Source organism: Lissotriton helveticus, chromosome 7, assembly GCF_964261635.1.
Source record: "Lissotriton helveticus chromosome 7, aLisHel1.1, whole genome shotgun sequence".
Classification (NCBI taxonomy): Eukaryota; Metazoa; Chordata; class Amphibia; order Caudata; family Salamandridae; genus Lissotriton; species Lissotriton helveticus.
In genome coordinates this window covers 1168716611-1168740523 of record NC_136068.1, presented here as the reverse complement: position 1 = coordinate 1168740523, position 23913 = coordinate 1168716611, and the positions used below count along the sequence as shown (strand labels likewise).

At 47.7% G+C, this 23913-nt stretch overlaps 1 protein-coding gene across 3 annotated transcripts in view; it reads left to right on the top strand.

The window, feature by feature from the left end:
- Nucleotides 1–23913, top strand: part of CEP112 (centrosomal protein 112) — a 2313552-nt gene that overhangs the window by 2138060 nt on the left and 151579 nt on the right. For all 3 annotated transcript variants that reach the window (XM_078654309.1, XM_078654310.1, XM_078654308.1), the window contains one exon: nucleotides 12332–12421. In XM_078654309.1, the coding sequence (XP_078510435.1) occupies nucleotides 12332–12421 (90 nt within the window). The remainder of the gene's footprint in view (nucleotides 1–12331; nucleotides 12422–23913) is intronic.

Here is a 23913-nt window from a genome sequence, read left to right as displayed (position 1 = left end):
AAACCCTTTACAATCTGTTGTGGATTAATCAGCCATTTTACGAATAATCGATGATGTACCGGTCTCCTCTATGCATGTAGTGTTAGCCTTTTTCTTTCCTTATCCTTATTAATACGTTATGTGTGTGCGATAAAGATATTTTGAGATCTTGTTGACTCAGTATCAACAGTGTAGCCTCTCAATTTGGCTGTTAGACCCCCTGTGTTTCGTGTGTTATACATTCAGTTGGTGCTGGGGATAAAATCAGGTGTGGGTCTTTAAAATATCTATCCCTTGGACCCTATTTTAAATGGTTTTGTTTAATCTGTTTTGGAGCAGCTGTCTGGCTGCGGGTCTCACTATATAACCATACGATTAGATGGTTCTTTGACAGTTACCAGTTGTAGAACTGTTACATAGCATCGAGAGTCGGTCGACCCCCGACCTTAGTGGTGATTGAGACTCGATTTCTCAGTTGTTCGCTTTTGACACCTTTTTCACAAACTAGTTTTACCAACACTAAAATGGCAGAAATTAGTGGTATTGCGTATGATGATGCCATATATCATTCTATATTGGATAGTATGCCCAGTGTCTTGAACATACCTTCAACAGCCATTCCTAGTACAGGAGATGATTGGGCCAAAGTTATGGTTTTAAAAAAGACACATTCCCGAACTTTGGTCCATGGAATAACCATGGCAGAATATCTGAGGGCTAGTTGCGCCCCGCCTATCTAGTGGTCTCCAATGCTCCTCGACTATTCTTACAAGATAAGATCTTCCTGAAGGATTGTCCGCTTATAGCATGGAGATGTACTAGAGACTGGCTAATATTGATCATTAGCACAGCAAAAAGAATAGCCGATACCATCTTGGTTGAAATACAGGTTTTAGAAGCAGCAATAAGAACAACAGTAACACCGATTCTGTTTAAAAAACAGCAGGACGAATCGAACAAAAACTTAGGTGAATTCAAGGAGACTATTCTGCAAACAAAATTAGATAAATTCAAAAAAGATTTGAGTAAATGGAAGCATGAACGTGTGTACCCCTATACGAGCGATACGTACACACCACCTGTATACAGAAACAATGGAAAACGTTATGGGTCTAACTACTCTAGTTCAGGGTCTGACAGTAGTGATCCAGACAACACCAACACGGGCGCTCCTAGCTTTCCACAACGTGGGAGAGGTAGGGGGAACAGACCCTACTCATATGGCAATCAACATATTGATCCATACCAGCAATGGTGGCCACCCACCCCTTGGGATTTTCCACCGAACCAACAGCCTTACCCTGTACCTCCACCTCCGCCGAATTTCCAAGAGTTTCCAAATGCCTACAATTCTCAACATTTTTTAGGGTTTGGCCCACGCCGACCAAGAGGCAAAAGGCGAGCAGCACAAAAACCAGTTGTACAATGGGAAGACCAGACAGGCCCACATGCAGGTACACGGAGCCAAACTGCCAAGAACCAGAAAGCAGGCCCATCGAACAATCCCTCGTAGTCAACTTATCTAACAAGATACTAACTCCACTTGAAGAACAAGTACTGAATAAAGGCTTGGGTTTCGTCATGACGAATCATGGGGACCCATTCACTTTCCAATGTGAATTGAGTCAGTTTTTCAGGAAACTTAGATTACACTATCTCTTCAAGGATCAGATCAATGCCGATTGCGACACAAACACCGGTCTTAGACCAAATCTAAATTCCAGCCACCTATTCACACGGTTCCTCCACAGGTCTTAGCCTTTGAGCAAGCTGTTGCGGGTGATATTGCTTCACTGTGGAGCACAACAGTCAGGTCATTTAACAACCTTACCAAATCAGAACAAATGACACTGAAATCACTTTCAGAGGATCATTTAATAACTATAAAGCCTGCAGATAAGGGCGGCTCTATAGTTATTTTAAACACCACTGATTACCAGACTGAGTGTTATAGACAACTAAACAATAGACAGGCATACTCTCCCTTGTCTACAGATCCTACAGAAGAGGTCACTAAACAGATACAGGATATGGTTGAAGAAGCTTTATCTGAGGGTTGGATCACTCAAAGTGAGGCGACTTATTTGGTTGCTAAACACCCAACCACTCCTTATTTCTACCTTTTACCAAAGGTACACAAACCTCAGAGGCCACCGCCTGGTAGGCCTATTATTTCAGGAATAGGGTCTCTCCTGGAGCCGTTGTCAACTTTTGTCGATTATTTTCTGCGGCCAATTGTACAGAAAATGCCTACATATTTGCAGGACACTAAAGATGTCTTGCGTGTCCTTCCAGAAATTGATTAAGATATTGAAAGAGACCTCCTGGTCTCTTTCGATGTAGAATCACTGTATACTTCTATCCCTCAGGATGAGACTTTGGAAGTCGTAACATCCATCCTGAGGGATGGTATATGTGAAACTATCACCCCTGTACCATTTATAATGGCTTTGGCAACTATAGCCATGAAAATGAATTTCTTCAAGTATGAGGACAAGCTGTTTCTCCAGATCTCGGGCACGAGTATGGGCAGCGTTTTCGCGCCGAGCCTGGCGAATTTATACGTGCACCAGTTCGAACAACAACACGTACTGACACCCACCAACCCCTTCCACACCTCTATTAGGTGGTGGAAGCGTTATATTGACAACGTGTTGGTGATGTGGAGAGGCACGGTGGATTCCGTCAATGAATTCCACCAATGGCTAAACAGTAGAAACCAGTTTCTTAAATTCACCATGGAAACAAATAAGGAAAGAATTGCATTCCTAGATCTGTCGATCTATGTCACTACGACAGGATTGCTGAGTGAACTGTATAAGAAACCTATGGCGCGGAACTCACTCCTCCTTTACGAGAGTTACCACCCGAAGTCCCTGCGCCAGAATCTACCATATGGCCAGTTCCTATGGGTTCGCAGGAACTGCTCCAATAGAGAGGACTTTGAGGTGCATGCTAGGAATCTCTGTGGACAATTACGGGACAGACTCTATCCAAATTCACTCATAAAAAGATCAAAAAAGAGAGCGGTTAACAACAATAGGGAGGCCCTCCTGGAAGCTCCAATCCCTAAACATCCTCTGACTAGACTCACTTTCGTGAGCACCTTCAATACTAGAAGCAATGCCATCCAGAAGATTGTCAAAAGACACTGGCGCCTTCTGAACCATGGGAGAGAGAAAATCGCGCAACCTTTGTTTGCGTTCAAAAGGGCAAGCAGCATTCGGGATCGACTTGTTCACACACGCCCAAAAGAGCTCCCTAGGAAACTTGGTGAAACACTGTGGAACCTCCCACCAGCTGTCGGGCATCACCCTTGCGGCACTTGCTCAGTCTGCCCTCAGACCAAACACACGAAGGAGATAGATATAGGCACCACGAGACCTTGGTTGCAGAGTAACTATAGTAATTGCAATAGTACCAATCTGATTTATATGCTGACATGTCCTTGCTCCACACGATATGTGGGTATGACGACCCGCAAAGTCCGCACCAGGATGTTGGAACACAAGAGTTCTTTTCGTTGTAAGAAAAACAACACTAAACTTACGAGACATTTCCTGGAGCGTGCACATCTAATAACGGACTTCCAATGGACTGTCCTGGAGAAGCCATATATACCCAGTCACATAAGTGATGTGTCGGGTTACCTTTTTAGAAAAGAGCAAAAATGGATTTATAAACTTCGGACTGATACAGGAGGATTAAATGATGATATTCCTTGGACCTCCCTGTAGCCTTGGCACTAGTGAGCAATAACTGGGATATACTGACTGTAATAGGGTGTGTCTATATAAACATGTTGTACATATTGATTCATGCCTGAATTACTTTGCTCACACTCTTCTCATAATATCACAAATAGGTTTGATTATGGGAGTTTTCTGACATACACTGGAGGGTGACATATAGCTATGCACAATCATTAGGATGGTTCCCACATTGTAAGATTTTGGAGCATCTGCATAGTTATGCCCATTGAATATACTCTGAGGCCACTCATGGCATACTACTTAGAGCACTTGCGTTCCCAAAAACAACATTGGAATATCACGGACCAATAGGTTGCAGTCATCGCACTACAAAGATGTCCGAAATGACATCATTGGGCAGCTGTGATTGCCCAATGACTGGTACTTTTTTCAAAAACAACATATGGCCAATCGTGATTCTATGATATACAGGTTGGAGCCTTCAGAACTACAAAGATGGCCGATATGATGTCATCGGGTAGTTCTGAGCGCATCTTCCCGCGCGATTTCGAGCACTAAGTAGTGCGCTCTTGTTCCTAAGAAAACAAGCTCAACTAGGCTTACTTTGTAGATAAATAGGCAGTGACTCACAACACTGGGGGCATTCTAACATCATATGCACGTGAGGAATAATCGTGGTCTAATGATTACCAGATTATAGTGTTAGGAACTACAAAGATGGCCGATATGACATCATATGGTAGTTCTGAGCACGTCCTCTCGCGAGATCACGCGAGATTTCGAGCGCAAAGTAGTGCGCTTAGTTTTCTTATGAAAATAAAGACCAATAAGGCTTACTTCACAATAAATGTCTGATAATAGTGTCCTTGCCACTAATATATACCAATTGAAGGGACACATGATAAGATTGCCACTATCTAGTATACATCTTAAAGGTGGAGGGATACTTCACTAACAAACCCTCACTAGACTACTTATATTTATTTATTTATTTATTTATGGATTTTTTAATGCGCAGCTACTACCCTGAGGTGTCTAGGCGCAGTGAGATACTCCAAGATACAGTGGTCAGGACACGATCTTATTGATTGAAGAGCCAGGTCTTCAAAGCCTTGCGGAAGCTAATGAGGGTTGGCGCAGTTTTAATGTCTAAGGGGAGTGTGTTCCACAATATTGGAGTTGCTACCAAAAATCGTCTGTCGCCCCATGTTGCCGTTCTTGTACGGGGTACAGACAGTCGATAGCTTACTGCTGATCTTAGGTTCTTTTTAGGAATGTACACCTGAAATGCCTCCTTTAGGAACTTCGGTCCAGTGTGATGGATGGCCTTATAGGCAATGCACAAAGCTTTAAATTTGATCCTGCTCTCCACTCTTAGCCAGTGGAGCTAGCGTATTGGTGCCGAAGTGGAGTGACGTCTGGGTATGTTGAGCAGGATCCGTGCTGCCATATTTTGGACCGATTGAAGCTTATTCAGGATGCATTTATGCGTGTTGAAAAAGAGAGCATTTCCACAATCAAGCTTGGAAAACACTAAGGTAGTAATCAGTGTTTTTCCTGCTGATGCTGGTAAATACGGCAGAAGTTTTTTTATCTTTTTCAGCATGAAGAACGCCGCAGAGACCACCTTGTTAACATGGTATCCGAAAGATAGCTTGCTATCAAAAATCACTCCTAGATTCCTGACCTTGGTGGCTGGGACCGGGGGAGGGCCCATCTGACTGGGCCACCATGTCGGGGACCACTCTGGAGAGATATTACCAAAGGTCATCACCTCCGTTTTCTCCGCATTAAGCTTCAAGCAGTTACTGTGCATCCATGATTGTATGTCCAGTAACCCCTCCTGAAGCTTAGCTGCTACCACTGGGCCATTCTTATGCACCGCCAGCACAAGCTGGGTGTCATCTGCGTAGGTGGTTAAACACATCCCATGAGATTTGATGACCCTCGCCAAGTCCGCGGCATAAATGTTGAAAAGCGTCGGACTTAACGAGGATCCTTGAGGAACCCCGCAAGGCAGTTCAGAAGTCGGTGAGTAGTGGTTATCCAATTTGACTGCCTGCTTACGGTCAACTAAGAAAGAAGCTATAAGCTTTTTAGCCAGATGGTTAATCCCAAGGGCTGCGACACGGTCGACCAAGATGACGTGGTCGACCGTGTCAAAGGCAGCCGATAGGTCCAACAAAATAAGCACTGCCGCTCCTCCCGAGTCCATAATATCTCTGATTTCATCGGAGGCCTTTATCAGTGCTGTCTCGGTTCCGTGTCCCCTCCGGAACCCGAACTGAGTATCATCCAAGAGTCCATTTTGCTCAATGAACTCTGACAGCTGTTGGTTCATGATGGCCTCTACGATTTTAGCCGGGAAGGGAAGGCAAGCAATAGGCCTATAGTTGGCCGTAATGGTGGGGTCTAGGGAAGGCTTCTTGAGCAAAGGTTTAACAATAGCCTTCTTCCAAATCTCAGGATAGACACCGGTTTTGAAGATGGAATTACAAATATCGGAGAGCGGCTGCGTGATGGTGTTATGTAATTGGTTCATTATGGGAGGAGGACATGGATCAAGCGGAGAGCCGGATTTAATCCTAGCAACAAGCGTGCTGACCTGGTCTTCAGTAACTGACTGAAACTGAGCGAAGAAAGGGTGAGTGGGCGCTGAATGGATGGATAAGTCCATGGATCCTTCCACCGGTTCTTTGGAAAATGTGGAATAGATATCCATCACCTTAGAGGTGAAGAATGTGGCCAGTGAACTACAAAGTTCCTGCAAATTCTCAGTTACAGGTCCAGTTGGAGGATTAGAAAGAGAGCTCACCACTTGAAAAAGCATCCTGGCTGAGTTCTGTGCTTGCTCAATTTGGCCAGTGAAAAAGATATTCTTTTGCGCAAAGACAGCTTTCTTGTATATTGCCAGTGCATTTTTATAGACTAACTTAGCGGGGGGGCTATAATGCTTTCTCCAACGCCTTTCTAGGTTTCTGCAATACTGACGTTGGAGTTGCAGCTCCTCTGTATACCACTGGGCAGATGGAGTGGCTCTATTTGGGCGATAAAAATTTTCAGGTGCAACTTGATTAGCTGCCTTCAGTATCCAATCCTGAAAATTAGTGGACATAGTTTCAGGATCACATGAACTTTCCGGGGCTGATGTCATTAGGAGATTAGTGAGATGTGGAATGTCTGCATTTTTCCACCTCCGCGTCCCCACTGACGACCGGATTTTGATCTGAGAGGGTTTGGAGGGTGACGATCTAATCCTGAAAATAATAACTTGGTGGTCAGACCATACCAAAGGTAGCACCGCTGATAGATCAATGCCCGGATTATTGGTAAACAGGCCATCCAGTGTGTGCCCGGCCTCATGCGTAGGGCCCCTCACCAACTGCTGCAGCCCCATTGCCTGCATATCGGTGATAAGTTGGGCTGTGTCTTTATTTTCAAGGTTTTCCAGCGGGAAATTAAAATCCCCTAGAATCGTATAGTCCGAGGATCCTATTACTAGTTCAGTTATTTCTGTAAGCTCAGCTAAGAATTTGGTACGGGTACTAGCATCTCCTACAGATCGGTGCCTCCCCCAAGTCTCAGATGGGAGCTTGAGGTACCGACGGAAAGGTGAGCAGCCCCCACAGAATAATTTTAGCTATACTATGTTGTAAACTTTAGCAAATCACAGGTTTTGAAGATCAGAATGTTGTAAAATTCCTGAATAAGCATACAAAGGAGTTTTAATCTTCCTAAAAGTTTGGTGACTTAGTCGAGTTTCTGGGTCATTTTGAGGCTTAGTACACTGAGTTTGGGGTGTTTACCTACCTCACATGTTTTGCCTCTAGATATAGGGCATTTGGTTATAGGAATGATTATAGGCAGGGTGTAAAGCGAAAAAAATTCTTTACAGTACTTTGCCACATTCTTTTTTTTCCCTATATCTTTGTAGTGCGGGGCCTCTTAGTACCTGAGCAGTGTCCAGGTGAGGTGAGGTATATTGCCCTACCACAAAGGGTCAGCATAAAAATTAATTTTCTGACACACATTATTGGTTGGCTTGGTGACACACTATGCACATGAGACTGATGCATCGAATACAGTACTAATGATATAACGTTTTCCTTCACAGAATTCACAGTAACCATTGTGAATCGGAGGGTTAATGTCCATGGTTGTTACAGGTTGTACCGTTTCTAACCAGTTTTACTACAATTTGTTTTGGTGATGGTGGTGAATTCTATATTTCACTATTAGGAGTGCAACTATTATACAAGCAGAGGCCCTGACGAATGCCAAGGGATTAAATACCCGTTAGGCAGAAACATGTTGGCCCTTACGTAGACAGATAATTGTCACTGTCTTCTCTTGCACTGTTCTATTTTTTAATTAAGAGGCGTGTCCAGTCCGCAGAATAAAGTATTTAGAAGGAGGACATTCCATCCTATTTTAAATCACTTTCTTGTTCGTTGCACTATTTCTTCTTACTTTACCATCAAAAGATCAGTCATCATGGACGGTTTGTGTATTTGGTGGACCAAATCCTGATACAACAATAAGGTGCGGAGCTGAGTGTCCCACTGATCAGGGGACCAGCCTCATTTGCACATGGGTTTGGCCAAATGATAGGACTGATCATTGAGTCTAATTTGATGGAAACCCTTTACAATCTGTTGTGGATTAATCAGCCATTTTACGAATAATCGATGATGTACCGGTCTCCTCTATGCATGTAGTGTTAGCCTTTTTCTTTCCTTATCCTTATTAATACGTTATGTGTGTGCGATAAAGATTTTTTGAGATCTTGTTGACTCAGTATCGACAGTGTAGCCTCTCAATTTGGCTGTTAGACCCCCTGTGTTTCGTGTGTTATACATTCAGTTGGTGCTGGGGATAAAATCAGGTGTGGGTCTTTAAAATATATATCCCTTGGACCCTATTTTAAATGGTTTTGTTTAATCTTGTCCCTCTTACCCATTCTTGTTGCGTGCGCACTCTCCAGGCTATCCGAACTGCTACACGGACAATGCGAATGGCGACCACCGGCTGGTAGGAAATCCGGGGGCAGGGCAAGGACCACTCACAATGTCCACCTCCTTTGATTCGCAGTTACCGTAAGACTGCGTGGCCCCAATGCATTCTAGGCGCTTCCCCCCAGTCACCACTCTTGCGCACAATTTAGCAGGCCTCTCCGTGTCCAGGCGCCCAGCTCAGGATGAGGCCCAACCAGCCAGCCAGCGTTCCGGTTTTGAGATCACAGCCCAGAGTTCAGCTGGGTCCACCGCCACATCCACTCATTGAGCACACGTATCTAGTGATGCCAATCATTGAGAATGCTTATAAGATTCCCCTGGGATAGGATTAGTCCACTCCAAATACTGGTCCTCTGGGGTAGCAGTGAATGCAATAGACGGGGCCAAGGTCGCTGTGCTTCTGTGTGCCGCAGGAATCCCCCGCCGTGTCCCAGCTGCAATCTTCCACGCTTATGCCTGCGGGCGCCGGAGTCTTACCAGCCTGATGCCAAAAGCCTTACTGTTGGCGCTCCCCTTCGTCTTGTTGGCACAAAGGGCATCTAGGGTATCACCGCTGTCCAGGCCCAGGTCAGTACTGGGCTGCCGCCACCGCCCCCACCTCTAGCGTGCTCCCACAGCGCTCGGCACCCCCCTGGGGGCACCGTCCTTGCTCACAGGCCGCTTACTTCCTTCTCCTCTGTGGCCGCTCCCTATATCTGCTGTCACACAAAAGCCCTCTCCTCCACAGGGTGGGCGCGGCTCCTCCCGCTAACTGTCCTCTGCTGCTCCGCTGACACCGGCTCCAGTTTTCCTCCGGGGCCGCACGTCGTATTACGTAGCACGGCTGCCCGAGCTGCTACGGGCTGGGGATTCGCTGCCGAGCCGCGGTAGTCCTCCTCAACCCCTTCTGCCTCCGGGGGGGTCACAGCAATCACGGGACCTGCACAACTCGGCGTCCCCGGGTCCCCTCTGGAACTTCAGGAGCAATATCGCAGCAATGAATTTGCCTCAGCTGCAGGATATTTTGTCGGATCGTGTGGTGGCTCAAAGGAGCTCCGGGTCTAAGCGGCCATTGCGCTCCCGAGCAAGCTCTGCCCCCAACCGCCGAGCAGCTTTCTAAACATCTGAGCCCGATGGCGGAAGAAAACAATCTGATTTGGGGCCAATGTGCTGGTACATTGTGAACTGCGGGAGGAGTCACAAAAGTCTTAAATATTTGGTTTCATTTTAGCAGTATGTAGCAATCCCAGATGTTCTGATGGCAATAGAGAGAATACTACTGAATGGTGGTACATACATGAAATCATACGTGCAGGCCTGTTAATTCTAGATTTGTGGGATGTCCATACCCAGAGCTGGAGAAAGACCATGCCATATTTATTCAGGTACAATCTGTACTGAAACAGTAAGACAGATGCATTGAAGAGGGGGCATAGGTATGCCTGCTCCATTTACTTTTATGTCCCCCATTCTAAAACAAGCCACCTCGACTATAAACACATTTACTGAAAACCGTAAATGAGCTTATGATTGAATACCTTAAAGAACAATCTTGCAGGCAAGGTACTTCATTTCCCCACCAGAAGCGGGCCCGGCCCTAAATTGGATTGACCAGGACAGCGCCCTGGGCGTAAGGAAATGTCGGTGTTTGGTGTGGGGTCAGGGGTTGTTGGGTGTGACGGCATGAGGTGTGAGGAAGATGGGAGGAGGGTAGGGGATTTAAGCGGTGCTAAACAATTACGCTGAGATATGTTAATCAAATAGTATTTGTATAGAATTTAGGTGGGTCCTTGGTTGTGGAGGGCTTTGTAGGCGTGGGTCAGGAGCTTGAAGTAGCATCTCTTCTGAACTGGAAGTCAGTGGCGGTCCTTCAGGTGCTGGGTGATGTGGGTTCTCTTGGGCAGGTTGAGGATCACTCTGGTCGCTATGTTGTAGATCGATTGAAGTCTATGCATGAGGTTGGAGGTGGTGCCTGCACAGAGTATGTTGCCGTAGTCTCGTCAGCTGGTGATGAGGGCGTGCGTTACCATCTTCCTGGTGCTGATGGGTAGCCACTTGAAAATCTTGTGGAGCGTGTGGAAGCAGACTGAGGAGACGGCATTGACTTGGTGTTTCATGGATGGTTCGCTGTCGAGGATGATGCTGAGGTTGAGGGTCTGATCTTTTTCCCTTGGGAGTGGTTCCAAGTTGTGAAGGCCACCGGTAGTCATTCCAGAGGCCAGTTTGTTTGCCGAAGATGAGGACTTCTGTCTTGTCCACGTTGAGCTTGAGGCAGTTTTCCCTCATCCAAGCTGAGCCGCTTTTCATGCAGTCGTGGAAGTTAGTCTTTGTCGTGGTGGGGTCGGCTGAGAGCGATAGGATCAGCTGGGTGTTGTCGGCGTAGGAGATGATGTAGATGTCGTGTGATGTGACAATGTCTGCAAGTGCTGCCAAGTAGATGTTGAAGAGTGTTAGGCTGAGGAATGAGCCTTGTGGAACAGCATGTATTTTGTGCTTGGCTTGTGATGTAAAGAGAGGTAGTCGGACCTTCCGGGTGCCTGCCACAACGAAGGATGCCATTCATCTGAGTGTGTTGTCTGTGATGCCGACCTGGTGTAAGCGCTTGATGAGTGTGTGGTGGGAGATGTCTCGAAAGCTGCAGAGAGGTCAAGAAGGATCAGGACTGCTGATTATCCTCTGTCCATTAAGGTGCAGATGTCATCAGAGCTGTCTCGTTACTGTGGTTGGTTCTGAAGCCTCATTGTGAGAGGGCACAGTAGGTTGCACTTCTCCAGGTGTTTGGTAAGTTGGAGTTTGATGGCCTTCCCCAGGACTGTGGTGGGGAACAGGAGTAGCGAGATGGGGCTGTAGCTCTGGAGCTCAGTGGGGTCTGCTGTGGGTTTCTTGAGGAGAGGACTGACCTCTGTGTCTTTCCACTCATCGGGGACGGTGGCTGTGGTTATTGAGATGTTGAGGATGGTGCTGAATAGGAAGCTGATTTAGTCTTTTCCAGGATTGAAGAGTTATTGGGGACAGGGGTGGATGGGTGCTCCCGAGTCGATGGTGTTCATCATGGTGTTCGGTGTGATCAGTTGTTCCCATGCAGTGAGTAGGTGGTTCGTTCGACTACTGATTACAAAGTCTTTAACAGACCGTTTTGAGACCAAATGGGATTGAGGAGCTGCTGGCCCATGCCAAAGGCCAACCCTGACCATAGGCGTAACACAGAGCCCTGCAGTGCAGTGGTGTTGCCAACCCTTCAGGAGACCCCATTGAGCCCACAGCTAATGAATATCTGTGAGCTATAGGAGACTCAAGGGCCTCAGGTCACATTCTGCGTGGGGAGGGAGAGTTGTAGGTGACGCCACTTCTCGCCAAACGAACAATGAAGATCATGAACAGGCAGAGACACGCGCAGTGACCAGGTTTCCATTTTAATGGACGCCGATTTCCGTCCACAGCAATGCCACTCAGGGAAGTACAATGCCAGCTCGATCAAGGGAGCAGGCCGAAAACCTATCTTAAATAAATGCTGAACGGATTACACAAGGAGAGACAATGTTTCCTTGGCTAGCGTCTAGCCTATGGATTTCTTTGCATTTGAAACTATTTACAGCTTTCTACCAATCAATGAAATAATCTGTTCTGTGTTGATCTCTGTTCTAGGTTTTGCAGGATGCGGTGGAGAACAGCTACAATCAAGTCCGCTGCGCAGAGATGAAGATGCAGCACAGGGAGATGGAGGCACAAGAACAGGTATCCACCGACTGCTTTTTATGCCCTGGGCCAAGCTTTCTTCTTGTTTTTCCATCAGTAAATAATATCGCGCACAAAGGCAAAAGCTCTTTCCGTTCAGCATTTCGCTGCCTTCCTCCTTGTGTTTTCTTCTTAAGAAGAAATTAAAATGTCTGAGGCATGTGGGCACAGGCGTGGCCCTTAATCTTTCTCCTTCACGAGGGCATTTCAGCAATTTTAGCTGCAAATATAATCTTATATACCAATAACAAGCGCAGGCTTTGTTATTGGTGTCGCAAAATCAATGCATTCTTGATTTTGAGGGACAGGATTTCTGATGCGAAAAGGTGTTTTTGCACCACCCTTGTTTTATCTAGGGTAACAACTGTATTTCCGCTGTTGCACACGATAAGCATTCAAAATACTCGAAGTGCACCGCCTTTACCCGCGTGCCTAGAAGTGAATCATCCTACAGAGTGCGCTATACATAGTTCATACTTTACCACCTGTGCACTTTCATACTGTACCGCTGATTGAGGCCATACAAACACAAATAATGTAAAATAAAATGCAGACCGCTTGATACGTACAATTCATATATCTGATTTCCGGATTGCAGCTGAGTAATGTTTTTGGAATAAGTAGAATGATGATGAGAACACCTATAGAGTAGTTCATTAAATGGGGATCGATGTCTGTCCATCAATACTGCTTTTACCATAGGCACAAATTCGCCAGAGAAAGGAGAAAAGAGCCTGCTTTGCAGGTCCTCGGTTTAGTCTGCAGTTTTAACACTTTTAGAAACCTGATCATACAAAGAGAACAATAAAGATAATGGGCATGAGTGGAGACTGCCTTTGGTCACTTACTGCCTCCTAACTGGGCAAAGGCAAGAAATAAGCCAATCCTGTTAGGACTAATCCTCATAACTGATGAGACCTCCCTGTTTGCAGACCCTTATAGATCACAAACATGATGTAATGCAACCTATATGAGTAGACACAAGCATGCAAATTACTAAGGGGAGCTCTTAACTACCTGCTTTAAGAATTTGGGTTATTGGTTGAAGGGGGTCAAAACCCACTTTAAATAACCATCACAATCCTTGTCATGGTAAACCACAAAAGTCACTAAATAAACCTGTTCTTAAGCCTAAGAAAGCTTGGCAGAAAAGCAGTTTGACTTAACTTAGAGGGAATGTGTGAAGTATTTATGCAGTACTCAAACAGTAGTACAGTGAAAACACAACAAAATAATAAATCCAGATTCGAAAAAGAGTACATTTTAATAAACAAAATGACACCAAAATGACAAAAACCCAATCCATAGAACTGGGGTTATGAGTTTTAAAGACTAAGGTTAAAAAATAATACCAAAAGACACAAAGCACCAACAGCAGGAATCTGGTTGTGTCAGACCAGGACCAAGTCACATGTTCAGGCTAACTGCAATGAAGTGCAGGGCAAGTACAGGATCAGGTTCGGCCCGCTGGGAGTTGTCCCTTCTGTCTTTGGTGTGGCGTATGCATGGTGCTGCGATGCAAGGCTCTATGTTGGATTATGTGAAGCCACCAATCAGGAGCTGAGCGGTGTTGCGATGTGAGGCCCAGCGCCGTTGTGCGCCGTATCCAGTGAAACCTTAATTTAAGCAGGAAAAAGTACACTATGACTTCAGCCAAGGGTCCAGGACCTTGAGGACAGTACATGGGGGACAGGAATCATTCCACAGAGGCAAGCAAAGAGAACCAGGTCATGTTCAGTTGGATCTGGTCAGCTGGAAAGCAGGAAATGCCTCTGGAAGCTTGCTGTGTCTCTGTAACTCAAACAGGAGGTCAGACAACTGACACCTGGAGTCACTTCTGGGGTCATGGGATCAAAGCAAGCAAGTCCACTCTTCCTTCTTCAGACCACAGGGCAGTCATTCTTTTGAATCTTCTGAGGTTCAGGAGTATTTTGACTTCAGGTTCTGGGGATGCTACATTTATGCATAGTGCCAACTTGTGGGTTGGGGACACCACCTTTGACGGGTTCTGGTCAGTTCTTCTCTTTCACCTGGGGTTAACTCCAGCCTGGCTAGTGAAACAAAGGGCAGGCAGGCCCAGGTGTGAGCTGCATCTGCCAGTGACTGGATTGGCTTCTTCTGATTTTAAGAAGGGCTGGATACAGCCCCAGTCTACTCTTTGAATTACGATCAGGGCAGTAGCAGAGACCATCCCAAGCCATCCTATTAGGAAGACCCACTCCCATCTATACTCAGGTTCACTGTACATGTTTCCCAGTGGGGGAGCCATCAACCGTCAAGAGACCCTGGACACTGGCAGAAAGGCACATTGGGCTGTGGCAGAAAAATGCCAACTTTCTAAAAGTGGCATTTCCAAAACAGTAATTTAAAATCCGACTTTACCATTCAAGAAGATTTTAAGCTACCATTAAAATTAGTGGACAAAGTATTTTCCTATCTGCTCCCAAACTGATTTGAGCACATATTAAGTGTAATAAGCTAAACTAGTGTTGGTCTATGGGATGCTAGACTTGCCACAATAAGAAACAACTTTGGGGGTTTATTACCAGGGTATGTAATGCATTAAATATATACGACATACTATTTAAATGCCATGCACCCTGCCCCATGAGCCTTTACGACCAACCAAAGAGGTGACTTATTAGTATTAAAAACAAAAGTTTAGGCCTGGCAAAAGGTTTATTTTGCCAGGTCTAAGTGGCAGTTTAAAGCTGTACCACAGGCTGCAGTGGCAGGCTTGAGACATGTTTTCCAGTGCTACTTTAGTGGGTGGCACAGCGAGTGCTGTAGTCCACTTTAGCCCTTTAAATATTTTAACACTTTAAATACTCAGACCCTAAATCACATTTGATGTCTGCAAATTGATAATAAGAAGGGGAGCGCAAGTTCCCCAAAATTGTCTACTGTCTAGCAGTCAGACGGGCTGCGCGAGGAGTGGAAGCTCTGCAAGACTTTTGCCTGTGACCAGTGCTGGGGGCTAAGGCCTGCCAGACTACCAGCTGGTTGAGGGGACATCAATCAGGGACATCCAAGACCACCTGCCTCTGGAGCCTATAGCACCAGTACCTGCCTGCTTGCCAAGGAAATTGTGCCCTGTGAGGAAGAGGAGATTGCTGAAGGGAGCAAGGTCCTGTGAAGGATCCTGGCATTTGGAGTCCTGTAGCCAGGTTTGAGGAAATGGCTACAATAACAATTGAGACATTGCCTGTGTGTAGGTTCAAACAGGCAACCCTATATGCCAGAGGTGGCCGCTGTGCAGTTAGCTGTGCTCGTTATCACTGCCATGCTGATGAGACAGCCACCCACGTGTGGAATGTAAGTCAGGGACACCATATGCTGGGGGGTCCAGTGATGTTTTTTGTGCCGATTGGGCCATTTCCCATGTGTGGTCAGTGACCCTGTGTGCCAGAGGGGGCCACCGTGAAGTTTACCATGCCGACTATGCTGTCACTTATGTGTAGGTCGGCGACCCTGTGTGTGCCAGAGAGGGCTGCCTTGAGGTTTGCCGTGTCAATCAGCCCATCGCCTGTGTGCAGTGTGTAAGTCAGCAAGCCCTTATGCTAAAGGCGGTTGGCGTTTAGTTAGCCTTGTCACTCAGGCCGTTGCCTGTGTGCCGTGTGTAAGGTGGCGACCCCCTCTGCCAGAAGGGGGCACCAGAAAGAGACAAGCATCATAGCCTTTGATGCCATTGTCACGAGGAGAGGCCAGAGCACCGACTGAGGATTGGAACCAGAAGCTTCCAAAACTCTTCACATCTCTACCCTCCCCTTGTGGGTGAAGTTCAAAGTCCAAGGACACCCACTCATGACTTCTGCAGAGCTACATGTGTGATACTCACCAGAGCCAGCCGCCATGCCTGCCAGACAGATACTCTTGGAGACTCTGGCTGGATAGTCAGGGCTGCACCAGCAGGATCGTCCAGCTGAAAAATCCTTGCTGATGCAGAAAAGTGAAGGGCGATTGAGTTCCCAGGGGAACTTTTTGACTTTTCTAACAGAGTCGGAGTGGGACTCCTGAGACTCAGCCTGCTAGTTGGACTACTACCTGTCTGAATTGTTTGTGTATGCCAGATTTCGCTTTGTGGAGATATATATCAAAAGCGCCCTTTCACCTCGTAGATATGAAGACTCCTCTTGTTTTTTCCGCTTTTATTGAAAATCCAATGTCATAACGAGTTTCGGTCAGCAAGTGACCTTGATCACATCATATATATATATATATTTATTATACAGGAAAGTATTTGGATTGACAATCATTTACTCCTGCTGTTGAACGTATTATGAGTTGCGAGCCTGTATTCAAAAAAAACATTTCCACCAAATTACGATAAATTAGAAGTCTGATTTTCTTTTTAGAACCAGAGACCACAACTGTCTGCTTTGCTATAGACATCTTGGTGACATTCAGAAAGCTTCCCTGAAAATGCATTCCATCTGTTGCTTACAATTGGCTTTGTAACTCACTTTTGTGGATTTCTATTTGCTTGCTTTATTTGTTTTAGGCTGTCCAGAGTGAGTTTGTTCCTCTGAAGGAGTAAAGCCTTTTCATACCATCTCCCCTTGTATTCTTTCAGAAGTGCTCCTTCCTGTAAAGAGCAAAACACACAAGATGATGGACGGAATGTTGCACAATGGCAAAACATTCACCCCCAGGCACAGATCTGGGTTTAATCCATAGTTATTTTGCTTACCAAGCTACCTCAGTTCAGACATGGCCATTTGCAAATCAGTCTTGACCCTGTGCCTCATGGGAACAGTCCGGCCCGAACTGCCAAGCCATGTCTTCCCTGGACCAGAATCAAGCATCCTAGGACCGGTTTCTGGCTATCAGCCGTCTTCAGCCAGGATAGCTTGACTCCAGTGGCTTAGTGAGCACGGGACCCATGTCTGGGCATACCCTTCCAACATAGGGTGAACAGCAAAACACACAAGATGTTGGACGGAATGTTGCACAATGGCCTGGATAAGGTATTTTTAATGCCACACTAACGCTACGCTGTGCATTCTGCATCCTGCGCATTGAGACATTGTATCTGCTGACTGCAATAGTTTTTTAATTATTCCTCGTTTTGTCCATTTTTTATTTTGCGTGAATATTTTCTTAGCCCCTGTTTTTAATTTAGTAACAGCGCATACCTGCACTTTAATAGGCATTTCCACCGCTGTTTGAGCGGGTCTTTAGCCGGTTTTCCTCGTTTGGGCAGCCATCTTGGGGGTGGATAGGGAAGCGTGGCGGCGCCATCCTGTGAGCGCTCTAGTGCTTGGGCGTGATCGACAGCTCCCTATAAAAACCTGCCATGTATACGTGCAGCGAGCGCGCCGTACTCACGCCGGAGTCGAGCCTGAGTCTTGCCCGTCTGCGCCCGTCCTCGCCTGGACGGGCCCAGGGGCCATAACTCTTTCGCCTACTCCGGATACTCCCACCTATCAAGCCACTGTACTTACCTACACTGGTGAGGTTTTGTACTCTCTGAGACCCCCTTTACTTACGCACTGTGCATCTTGTGTTCTGCCAGTTCATTATTTCAACTGTTCTGGCTGTGGTTTTTCCACCAGAAAAATGACCAGATGCAAGGCCATGAAACGCACCCATAGGTGGGGTAGACCGAAGGGCACTAAAGCATCTTTTACTTGCCCTCCACTCCAGTTCTGGAGTATTAACTGTCGGTCCATTCCTAAACATAAATTTAACATCTATGATTTTATAGTTGACGAGAGGCCGGATGCATTGTTTCTTACTAAAACCTGGCTTCACGAGAGCTGTGGGCCAGATATTGCCATGGCTGTTCCTAATGACTATGTCATGGTAAGGAAGGACAGAGACACCAGCAAAGGGGGGGGGGGGTATCGCGATAATCTTGAAATCCAGCTACAGCTGTAAGCTCGAAGCCTTCCCTTTGCCTGGATGTGAAGCTGCTCTCTTTAAATTAGCGATCAGTCCTCAGTTTACTTTATCTGGTCTGTTGGTCTATCGTCCTCCTGGTTATTCCCATACCTGGGCGACCTCTTTTGCTGAAGCAATAGCTTCACTATCTTTGAGGGCTGCAAATTTCACCATTCTTGGTGATCTAAATCTTCATTTAGAAGACCCTCTTTGTACTATTAGTAAACACTTTATATCTGATCTGGAAGCCCTTAACATCTTGCTGTGTACTTCAGGACCTACTCACTCTGCTGGGCACCTGTTAGACCCACTTCTTTCTAATTTACAATTTGATTATTCCTTGAGTGCCCGTCCGCTGGAATGGTCGGACCATTATGCCGTCCATTTTTCCCTGCCTTATGCTAAGATTATGGCCAACCGCGGTAAGGGGAAGGACGAGCTGGTACGTCGGTGGGGTAATCTTGATATTACAAAGTTTAACCAACACCTCTTTAATACTCTTCCGGAATCAGATAAGTCTGTATCTAAGTTAAACACTGCAGTATCACATTGATAAAGGAATGCCGCAGATACTCTTCTTCCCCTGACGCCTAAGCATTCTTTGTCCCATCGCCCTCCTGCGCCATGGTTCTCAGATGACTTGAAGCTTCTTTGGGCTAATTGTAAGGTCCTTGAAAGGAAATGGAGATGCTCGTATTCCATCTCCCGTAAATCAGCCTATAAAGAAGCCCTTAAAGTGTACCACAAAAAATGTAAAATAGCGCGAGCAGCCCATACCGCCAATACGGTGACGAAAGCACTGAATTGTCCCCGGATACTCTTTTCTGTGGTTAAGAAACTAACAGGAGCTGACACGACTCCGGTTCCCCCTGCCTTGGATGAAGCCCATTGTAATTCCTTATCAGAATTTTTCATTGCCAAGGTGGAGCGTATTAATAATTCCCTGAGCTCCTTGACTACGGCGAACACATCCCAGCTAGGATCAATACCGTGCTTGGAGGAAACATCTTCTTCGTTGGTGAAGCTTATGGACTGGCAGCTGTTTGATGATGTTTCTTTTCTTTCTTGCTTGAACAGTGTCAGATCTGGCTCACACCGAGATCCTTTGCCGGCCAAAGTCTTGAAGCTGTTGGATCTGAGCTCTCGTCGTGTAATCATGAGCCTACTTAATGCATCGTTAGTTGAATGTTATGTCCCACAGGAATGGAAACACGCGATGGTTGTTCCCCTCCTAAAAAAGGTTGGGGCAGACGTTTCCAGCCTGTCTAATTTTAGACCTATTTCCCTGTTGCCTATGTTTTCTAAAATCCTGGAAAGGCACGTTAATATCCAGTTAAGTCATTTTGTTGAGAGTTTAGGGTTTCTCCATCCATCCCAGTCAGGTTTCCGAGCACACTATTCCACCGAGACCACGCTCCTTGGAGTGACGGAGAGTTTGCGGCACGGTATCGATCGCGGCGAAACATCTGCACGCATCCTTTTGGATCTGAGTGCTGCGTTCGATACCATGTCCCATCCTATTCTTTTGGCAACTCTCCGCTCCCTGGGTGTGGATGGTCCGGCGCTGGCCTGGATAGCCTCCTTTTTAAGTGGGCGTACATTCCAGGTCTTTTCTGCGAAAGCTGCATCTGCAGTTTGTTCATCGGCGTACGGCATCCCCCAGGGGTCCATACTTATTCCTCTTTTATTTAACATCTATGTTAGACCCCTGGCCACTATTGTGGCGGACGCTGGGCTGACACTATTTTCCTACGCCGATGATACTCAAATTGTTTTCTCTCTCTCTAATAGTGACTGTAATAAGACTTCTGCTTTGAAGTTTGGCCTGTCTCGTGTGGCTGAGTGGATGCAGAGCAATCTCCTTAAACTCAATGGGGACAAGACCGAGGTGGTGATACTGGGAAAGAATAAAGATCTTTGGGGTCCCCAGCATTGGCCCAGTGACATGGGGCCTACTCCCCAGCCTGAAGCCGTAGTTCGTAACCTCGGCTTTCTCATTGATGACAAGCTCTCAATGAGGCAGCAGGCCACTAAGGTGGCCTCCATCTGTTTTGCCACTCTGAGATGGCTCCAAAGAATTTTGTGGATGCTGCCCCCTTCTACTCAAAGAACTGTAGTCCAGGCGTTGGTGGTATCTCGCCTGGACTATGGAAATGTTCTTTATCTCGGAGCTGATTCTTCAACTATTAACAAATTGCAAGTTGTACAAAACGCGGCTGCTCGACTTCTCCGCAACGTTCCGAGGAGAACATCGGCCTCACATGCACTGCGTGACTTGCATTGGCTCAGGATCCCAAACCGTGTCAAGTTTAAAGCCATGTGTCATCTTTTTAATATTAGACAAGGCTCGGACCCAAAATATCTACAGAGCCTAGTACAACCGTATAGACCAAGCCGCACTTTGAGAACTTCAACGAATGGTGACTTCACTATTCCAAGATTTAAACTTGTAAAGATGGGTGGTCGGTCCTTTTCCTACCTTGGCCCAAAATTTTGGAATGCCTTACCCACGGTTTTAAAATCTGAAACAAATTTGTTTCGTTTCCGTAGAGGACTCAAAACTTTGCTCTTCAATCAATGAGATGTTGCTATCAGCTAGTTTCAGTATGCCTATCCTTTTTTCCTTCTTGAGTCGGTCCTTGGCGCCGGGAAACCCACTGCGGGTAGCTGTTGCGCGTTACAAATTTAAATAAATAAAAAAATAAATGGCAAAACATTCACCCCCATGCACAGATCTGGGTTTAATCCATCGGTATTTTGCTCACCAAGCCACCCCAGTTCAGACATGGTCATTTGCAAATCAGTCTTAACCCTGTGCCTCATGGGAACAGTCCAGCCCGAACATCCAAGCCATGTCTTCCCTGGACCAGAATCAAGCATCCTAGGACCGGTTTCTGGCTATCAGCCGTCTTCAGCCAGGATAGCTTGACTCCAGTGGCTTAGTGAGCACGGGACCCACGTCTGGGCATACCCTTCCCACATAGGGTGAACAGCAAAACACACAAGATGATGGACGGAATGTTGCACAATGGCAAAACATTCACCCCCAGGCACAGATCTGGGTTTAATCCATCGTTATTTTGCTCACCAAGCCACCCCAGTTCAGACATGGCCATTTGCAAATCAGTCTTGACCCTGTGCCTCATGGGAACAGTCCAGCCCGAACTGCCAAGCCATGTCTTCCCTAGACCAGAATCAAGCATCCTAGGACCGGTTTCTGGCTATCAGCCGTCTTCAGCCAGGATAGCTTGACTCCAGTGGCTTAGTGAGCACGGGACCCACGTCTGGGCATACCCTTCCCACATAGGGTGAACAACAAAACACACAAGATGATGGACGGAATGTTGCACAATGGCAAAACATTCACCCCCAGGCACAGATCTGGGTTTAATCCATTGTTACTTTGCTCACCAAGCCATTGTGCAACATTCCGTCCATCATCTTGTGTGTTTTGCTGTTCACCCTATGTGGGAAGGGTATGCCCAGACGTGGGTCCCTTGCTCACTAGGCCACTGGAGTCAAGCTATCCTGGCTGAAGACGGCTGATAGCCAGAAACCGGTCCTAGGATGCTTGATTCTGGTCCAGGGAAGACATGGCTTGGCAGTTCGGGCGGGACTGTTCCCATGAGGCACAGGGTCAAGACTGATTTGCATATGGCCATGTCTGAACTGGGGTGGCTTGGTGAGCAAAATAACGATGGATTAAACCCAGATCTGTGACTTGGGGGTGAATGTTTTGCCATTGTGCAACATTCCGTCCATCATCTTGTGTGTTTTGCTGGTCACCCTATGTGGGAAGGGTATGCCCAGACGTGGGTCCCTTGCTCACCAGGCCACTGGAGTCAAGCTATCCTGGCTGAAGACGGCTGATAGCCAGAAACCGGTCCTAGGATGCTTGATTCCGGTCCAGGGAAGACATGGCTTGGCAGTTCCGGCTGGACTGTTCCCATGAGGCACAGGGTCAAGACTGATTTGCATATGGCCATGTCTGAACTGAGGTGGCTTGGTGAGAAAAATAACGATTGATTAAACCCAGATCTGTGACTGGGGGTGATGTTTTGCCATTGTGCAACATTCCGTCAATCATCTTGTGTGTTTTGCCTTTCTGTAAAGAGGCCTGTAAATTATGTCCTCATCTTGTCACATTTGCTGTGCGTTGAAAGACCAAAGTCAAATGTCAGGCGTTGGCTTCTAAGGGACCTTAGTGTTTACTTTTCTTTTTCTGACTTAAAAGTGAGAGAATTGGGGGCGTGGCCAAGATGGCGGAGTGAACGGACGTGTTCTGCCCGAGCTCCCGCGCCCGCCTAGGCCCTGAGCCCTAAACATCGCTTCTCTCCCCCCTAGCCGTTCCAGGCGACCGGGTGTGGGCGAGAAGGCTTCCAGGCACTGCTGAGCGGAACTCCGGTCCTCCGGTGAGCCACGGAGCGGACGGCAGAAACCTTTGCCGCTGGAGCACGGAGCGAGGGTGACGGTGCGGGCCGCATCGGAGACCCGGCGGTAGCGGTGCCGACCCAGAGAACGGAGAGACGGGCCTGAATTAGTCCGGCCGCACGCCGGCGGCTTTGCTGTACAGACCACCGGGGCTAGAGGAGACCTGGCCCGACGCCCAGCGGCACAAACCGGTCTCGGCCCCGCCCCAGAAGCTACGCGAGGCCGCGGCCTCGCCGGAGGAGAGCAGAGGCACGGACCGCCGCCGGAGCGGAGTAGCGGAAGGCTGGACCCTGGTGAGATACCCTGAGAAAGGCGGAGGTACACAGGGGGTCCGGTGGTCGGTGGGCCCGGGCCGGGGGCGCCCTAGCCGCTGCTCCAGCGAAGAGGAGTGCTCTGGACCTGATTCCGCCCCAAGATCTACCTGAGGCCGCGGCAGCGGCCTAGCTGGCGGAGGCCCAAGGCCGCGAGCGTCCAGCATCAGCACACAGTCCGGGGCGGATTTCCGGAGGGCAGAGGTCCCGGCGCACGGTAGACACCGCAACCGGGCCTGATCAGCGAACCCTGAGGTGTGGCAGCTGGACGGCGACGGAGCGGGGCCTTGGCCCCCGACCCCCCAGTTCTGGCCGGCAGAGGTGAGGGGTGGACCGGGTGAAGGTTACTCGGTGGAGCGAGGGCCTACGGAGCACTGCACCGGGGAGATCCTACAGTTTTAGCGACACCTGCCTACTTGAACGCGGCTGGGGGGCGAAAGGCATCGCGGACTTACCGCGGGCGGCACCGGAGTCTGAGGGGCATAACATCGGTGCGGGGCTGACGCCGCAGCACCACCGGGCCCAAGAGACAGAGGCGGAAGGGAACAGTGGCAAGGCGGGGCAGGCCCCTCTCGCAGGGACGGCTGCCGGTGGTGGAGGATCCTTGGTGCCCGCAGATTGCGACTGCGGCCGGGGTGCGGCAGGTCGAAGCATCGGAGCCGAGGGGCCAAGGGCAGGGCCCAGGTCAGAGCTTGCCACGGCCTCGGAGACGGAGGTGAGGAGTGGGCTGGGAGTGAACTTTGAGACACGGGGCCCCAGTGGAGCCCACATTGCCCTGAGTGTGGCGGCTGTCTGAGACTTCTCACACCGGCGTGGTCGGGGGACCACTACAAAGCCTGTTATTCACTGAGAGGGCGGTGGAGTACC